General features: G+C 37.7%; 1 protein-coding gene across 1 annotated transcript in view; it reads left to right on the forward strand.

Moving 5' to 3' along the window:
• ITGAL (integrin subunit alpha L) overlaps nt 1-6,498 on the forward strand; it is a 68,004-nt gene extending 61,506 nt beyond the window's left edge. The window contains exons 27-30 of the mRNA XM_063301379.1: nt 191-295; nt 2,696-2,791; nt 3,600-3,707; nt 5,258-6,498. Of these exons, the coding sequence (XP_063157449.1) occupies nt 191-295; nt 2,696-2,791; nt 3,600-3,707; nt 5,258-5,443 (495 nt within the window). The 3' untranslated portion in view covers nt 5,444-6,498. The remainder of the gene's footprint in view (nt 1-190; nt 296-2,695; nt 2,792-3,599; nt 3,708-5,257) is intronic.
• Nucleotides 6,499-6,875: the final 377 nt, after the last annotated feature.

Below are 6,875 nucleotides of genomic sequence, written 5' to 3' on the forward strand. Positions count from 1 at the left end.
TGTCCCCCACTGTTTCTTCTTTTGTGGTATTATTATTCACAAGGGAGTATATTAGGCGGCCTGCTATGTATGGGAATACTGGTTTGATCAAAATAGACATTACTTGTCATTTAAGAAATCTAACAATTCCTGAAAAAGATGTTTTAGGTGCAGCTGGAATGTTTCTTTAACTCCACTTTTTTCTTTCTAGCAATGTGCAATTGATGAATATCTTATCTACAAGTGTAATCTTGGACAGATAAATACATCTACAATTGATATTACTGGAATAATGTATACCAAAAACAGTACAGAGGTAAAAACAGCTAAATGACTGACAATGGACACCAACCCCATTCCTCTTATATCTGAAACCTGGAGACTGGGAAAATTTATTTTTCCCTCATCTAATAGATCTGGATTCCAACTTATTCAACGTCTGAATATTTAAGTAGGCAAGGTCATGCAGCTTGCGGACTGCAAAGGAAAGAAATTTCAGGCCTGCAATATACTGAGACTAGGTGTTATCAAGAGGCTGTGGTGTGAGCAAATCTCTAATCTAGCTATCTTTGTATCGTGGACATTATCCAGGTTTCAAAATAACCTAATATTACACCTTGATACAATTTGTCTGGTTAGCATGCTGTAGGAACCCAGCTACTGTGGATTTTTAACCATGGTTTCTTGTGGAGTATGAAGCAAACTCAATACATTCTGGTTTATTCTATGAAGTATGGTTTAGCTGACCTAGTCTTAGCACAAGATAAGAAGCCAGGAACAGGATTTTTATTTAATTTGATTTTGATACATTGGGAATTGAATCAGGGATTAGGCCCTCTCAGCATAAACATTTTCTGTGTTACTGACCGATACGCCTTCTGTAATTCTGGATATTTTGTTTATAAATTATACAGTATTTCTTTCTTTTTATTTATATCAACGTATATTGATATAAATAAAAACAAAGAGCATCACATAAATAGTGTGATACATATTGATCATTCTAAATAAGAATTTTTTACATTATAAACTATAAATCAGGAATTTGGTAGCACTTTTTCAGACTTTTCTTAAAGGCAAAAGCTTTCATGAACTACAGCTCACTAGATGCAGTGAAGTAACTTGCCTCATATAGGATTTAAATTGGGATGTGGGGCAAAGGAGGGAAAGTCAGAAGACATAGTTATGCAGATGCAAGTTACATGTAAGACAGACCACAAATATATACAGGTAGTCCTCACTTAATGACCACAATTGGGACTGGAATTTCAGCAAAGTAGTCATTAAGTGAATCCAACCAGATTTTATTACCTTTTTTGCGGTGGCCATTAAGCAAATCACTGCAGGCATTAAGCAAACAAGGTGGTCATTAAGCAAACCATGCAGTTCCCCATTGATTTTGCTTGCCAGAAGCCAGCCAGCAAGGTCAAAAATGGCAAACATGTGACCGCAGGATGCTGCAACAGTCAGAAATGTGAACCAGTTGCCAAGTGCCCAAATCATGATCATGTCACTGCCGGGACACTGGGATGGTCGTAAGTGTGAGGACTGGTCATAAGTTGTTTTTTTCAGCACTGTCATAAGTCTGAACCATCTCTAGACATACGGTTAAGTGAGGAGTACCTGTAATCAATGAACAATCATAAAAATCTGTTAAAAATCTGTTAGTTGGTGAGACCTGAAACCTTTGGATGTATGTGAGTTCAGCAGTCTCTGTAATGTAATGGAGTGTTCTGAAAGAATGAAAATCTCTGATATTATTTTGTCCTTGTTTTGAGTTCTGATGTCCATTAATTGTTTTGAGCCAAGTTTGGCCTGGGTGTCCTCTGCAGAATCCAGGGTGGCATTGCTGGCAGATGATGGCATATCCCCCATGCTCTTAATGTGAAGCATTAATAGACACAAGCTTGACCTCAGAACTCAAAACAAAGATAAAGTAATATCAGAGCATTTCAACTTTCCAGGACACTCCATTACAAATCTCAAAGTAGCCATCTTGGAAAAAGAGAAACTTTGCCAGCACAATTAAGTGATAAATTGCTGAACATCAAACAGTTATATACATCAAAAGATTTCAGGCTATCTCTGAAGCTTGCAACAATTGTAATGTGTTAATGGATTCTGAACACATTACAATTGTCAATTCACACAGTATTTGTAATCTGTCTCGCATATCCATGCTGTGTTCCCTACCTTTCTTTCCCCATCTTAATGTAAATCCCGTATCAGTATCATTACTTGCTTGCATCTGATGAAGTCACTGTAGTTCACAAAATCTTATGTCTTATGATTAACAAATTTTACTTAAAATGTGCTGCCAGACTCCTTCTGATTTTGGGATACCATAATCCAGTGTTTCTCAGCCTTGGCAAGTTGAAGCTGTGTGGACTTCAACTCCCAGAACTCCCCAGCTAGGTATGCTGGCTGGGGAATTCTGGGAGTTGAAGTCCACACAGCTTCAACTTGCCAAGGTTGAGAAACACTGCCATAGACTAACATGGCTTTCCACCTACAATATTTATAATTATAAACCTTAAACAGATGCAGACATTTTTGCGTGGGCTTCTTAAAGTCACATAGACTTCAGATTTTGTTCTTGCAACCCCATGTGTTTTAAAACAAATGACTTGCTGTTATAAAAGTTGGGATATTCTTCATATGACCTATGCTGCCTGATACAATTTCAAGTTCATTATCCCTTTCTCTATCTTGTTAGCACTCCCTTCATTCCAAGCTTTGCACAGCCTTGTGGGTAGAATTTGATACTAGAAGATTCAAAAATTTCTACAGTCATGAATTTGCCCAGGTTCAGGTGGGTTTGCTGCTGAGAATTTATTTCCTCCCTCGCTGAGAATTTATTTGTATTTTTTGTGGTATTTATTTGTTATCTCTTCCACTCTAGTGTTCCTCCATCCAATCCATTTATTTTAGGGTAGAAGTTCTCAAAGCCATTCAGAAAGTTCACAGAAAGGTTGCAGACCATCTTTAAATTTATGGCCTTTTTTTTTTACTACAGCATGGTCAACTGATCAAACAGGCTACAAATCTTAGATCCCATGATTTTTAGAATAGCTTTGATGCAGTCTACCAATTTTACCTCCAGTATCAAATAAGCCATATCATCCCTTCAAAAATAATCCAAAGTATAATTTGGCAGTAGGTTTTGTTAGAACCAACCACATACACCAACAACTGGATAAGCATTCATCATCCAAACCTCCTTATCAGACATCATTACAAAACATGTTCAACCACTCCCTTTGAATTGTTTTTCTTGGATTTTCACTGCTTTTTAGAGCGTTAGCCGCTTTGAGTGGATTGAAAGGCAGAGTATTAATAATAATAAATGGAGGAGAAAGGAAGGGAAAATGATATGAGGTAATAAAGTCTGTATTATTAGAATTTTCAGCTGAAGAGGAAGGAAAATAGGAGGCTTGCTCTGCTAGCTATCATTTTTATTTAAAGCAGCTACTTAATTAAATAAAACTTGGATGGAGAAGAGATGGCATTGGGTCATATGCCAGCCTTAAGTGATGTTTGCTGATTTACAGGTTGTTAGAATTTTGTGTTTCCCTTTCTTCTTTCTCCTTTGAGCACCCTTTCTTCTACATACCCCACAGGTCACAGAAGTGGAGGTGATCATCATGATGAATTATCTCCCAATTATAATAGGCAGTGCCATTGGAGGCTTGCTCTTGCTTATTCTCTTCATTGTAGGACTTTACAAGGTAAGAATTGCTTTATTTCAGAAATCCATACCAGCTTTGAGGAACTGAGAGCTTGGCTGTTTCTGGTCAGTTGGATTAAAAAAATTATTTGATCAGTAATATTTAAAACTAGCATTGCTAATATCCAAAAGTTCTTCAGCTCATTTCAGCTAGGATTTACTTTGAGATGGCAGAAACTAAGCCTAGGATCTTTTGACTGCAAAGCATGGACTATACCACTGAGTGGGGATCATTTCCTAGTTGTTGCCCTACTAATAGTGGTTGACTTTGCCTCTGGCATGGAAAATTGTTTCATGGGTCCAAGAAAGAATTCTTGGAATTCTTAAATTCTTAAGAATTCTTGAATCTGATTTAGCTGCTCTACAATATTTTACTAAGTTTGAAAAACAATTTTATCAGAAAAGCAGCATACTTGTGGGCTGTGAGCTGCTTTATCTTTCAAGTTGCTTTGCTGCACTTGGATTTTCCTGAAATATATTTCAGGAGAAGGGAGAAAAAAAAATTTATTTTTATAGTGTTTAATATATTATTTTTATAATAATTTTATATGTATATTTTCGCAAGGATTATCAATAGCTCATTGCTTTCCCTGGGCTCTCTCACACAAACATATGGGAGGACAAACTAAAGTATAAACTAGTGATTTTTATATTAGGATGGGATCTTCTCCCAGGGCAGAAACTTGGGAATTATAAAATGTGGCCTTATTGTCTCCACAGAAGGGCTCCAGAAAGTGTTCTCATTTAGATGGGGATGCAAATCTATAACATGAAAATGCTGCCTCCTGACCAGATTCCATCCCATTTAACCATAAAGAGACTGTTTATGCTAAAGCAGTGTTTCTCAGCCTTGGCAAGTTTAAGCTGTGTGGACTTCAACTCCCAGAATTCCCCAGCCAGCCATGCTGGCTGGGGAATTCTGGGAGTTGAAGTCCACGCAGCTTAAACTTGCCAAGGCTGAGAAACACTGTGCTAAAGCCTTACACCATCCAGTAAAACTAAGATTCATAGATACAAACAGATAATGCTTAAATCTCCCATTAGAAGCAACTGGCCTCATTATGTTAATTAGGACTAGATTATTTGTGTTTCTAGAACACTTTTTATTTTGCAACATACAACATTCCTAATACTGGTTCTGTGGAAGAGCTTATGTTTTAGCTCACAAGCGTTGCACAGCTTGGCCTGAACTGAATGATATCAAGCCGCTTAGATCCGTTTTTTAAATTAAAGCAGCATTAAAGCACTTGCAGTAAATAAATAAGTACATGAATAAGCTACCAATAAATAAATAAGCAAATCCACACTAACCTTGTCTGTCTGTTCTTTTAATACATGTACATAAATGGAAAGGAAATGGCACGGGAGAAACTATGAACTATATTTAATGTGCATCCCGTATTAAAAACTGAGGCTGTCGAAATGGAAGATTGCTGGAAAAGGCCTGGGAGGCAGTATCTTGCCTCAGGCCAGGTCAAAATCTTAAAGGCGAAGCTAAGTCTGCCATATCCACCTTCTGCTTCTAATGGTTTTCCCTGCTTTGCATTACAGTGCGGATTCTTCAAACGTAATTATAAGCAGAAGATAGAACTTCAGGAGGAAAATGAGAGTGCGTTACAAACAGCTGACAAGCTAGAGGATGGTGCAGAGAAAGAAGGTTCTAACGTAGGGAATGATAAAGAGAATGAAACCAAACTCTTTACAGAACCATCAAATGAAGAAAAGGAGATTCAATGACCAAATCCCATTCCTCTCCAGAGACCACAGCCAGGCCACTTGATATAAATGCTCAGTGGGAAAAAAAGAGAGACTTTTTGGTGCTGGCAATGAAGGCTTTCTTTTTCCTTTTACAAATGAAAAAAGGAGCCATGGTTGCATTTATTTCAAGTGCTTCTACTGGAAAGAGAACCATAATCTGTATTTGTGGAGGCAGCAGATGACATGATGAGATGGCCAGAACAAGATGAAGTCGGGAGTGGCATTCCTCTAAATGACCGTGTTGCCTGCGTCCTCTGCTAGCCCCGTGATCTGAGACAAATCAGCTGTTTTCTGTGCGTATTGTTTTTAAGGCTCTTTTCTAGAGAATAGCAGATTTTTGTCCGTTTTTCATCTATCAGTTGCACATCAGAAATGGGTAAGATTTAAAAAGGGAATTATGCAAATCAGTGTTGCCCCCCTCCCCTCACTTGGCGAAGGATGAAGGCAATTCTCTGGAATTCTGGACAGTAACCTACCTATAGACCATTAGATAAATAAATTCCCCTTTGAGATTACGGCGGTGGTGGGGGGGCAAATCCAACAACCAGTTTACTTCTTCCCCTTTCTTACCAGACTCTGAAATCCTGGTCTCAGGAATCCTCAAAAGAGTAGGAGGAGGAGAGACAGAATGGATAGGGCCCTGGTCAGAAGCTTCACCCTCTTAAACACCATTGGCCCTGCAGCTGTCTCTAAATATTCTTGATCTGATTTATATTTCTTCCCATGTTTAATACGTGCACTTCACCCGCAAACATCAAAACAAAAGACAGGAAAGGTAGCAAAGGGTGCTCCCTCTCGCCAGTCTGTTGCTGGCTAAGCCCTTGGAAATACTGAAGCATTCTGTCATCAGAAAATTTGCAGCAGAACAGAATCCATAAATCAGGATCAAGCTGAAAGCAAAATGTAGGCAGGGTATGTGGCATCAAACCTATACAGCTTTCAAACTCAGGGATTGTCTGAGCTTTTCAGTATATTCATTTTGCACTGATTATTGATCTGCATTAAATTAAAATATTTTGGGAAGGTTTGTTGAATTTGGCCTTTATTTCTATTTCCTCATCATATTGATCTTTTCTTACAATGTTACAATAAGTGCTTTTTAAAAAAAATACATATATTTGTAATGTATTTGCCACCGTGTAACTTTTTCAGAGTATCTCTATAGTGAAGGTAATGTGAAAAGATGAAATTAAAGTAGTAAACAATTTCACAGGCAGTAGCCAAAATAAATGGCTGTTTTAGAGCATTTTTACCTTAATAAATGGAATCAGTTTTTCAGAACCAAAAAAATTTACATTTCCAGAACCACTGTATATCACAAATCACTAATGAAATTCCCCTAACTTTGAAAAGAGATTTGCTATGCTGCTGTTTGGGAAAAAAATCAAGGTTGAGCATACACACATACACA

This window comes from Candoia aspera, chromosome 4, assembly GCF_035149785.1.
Source record: "Candoia aspera isolate rCanAsp1 chromosome 4, rCanAsp1.hap2, whole genome shotgun sequence".
Classification (NCBI taxonomy): domain Eukaryota; kingdom Metazoa; phylum Chordata; class Lepidosauria; order Squamata; family Boidae; genus Candoia; species Candoia aspera.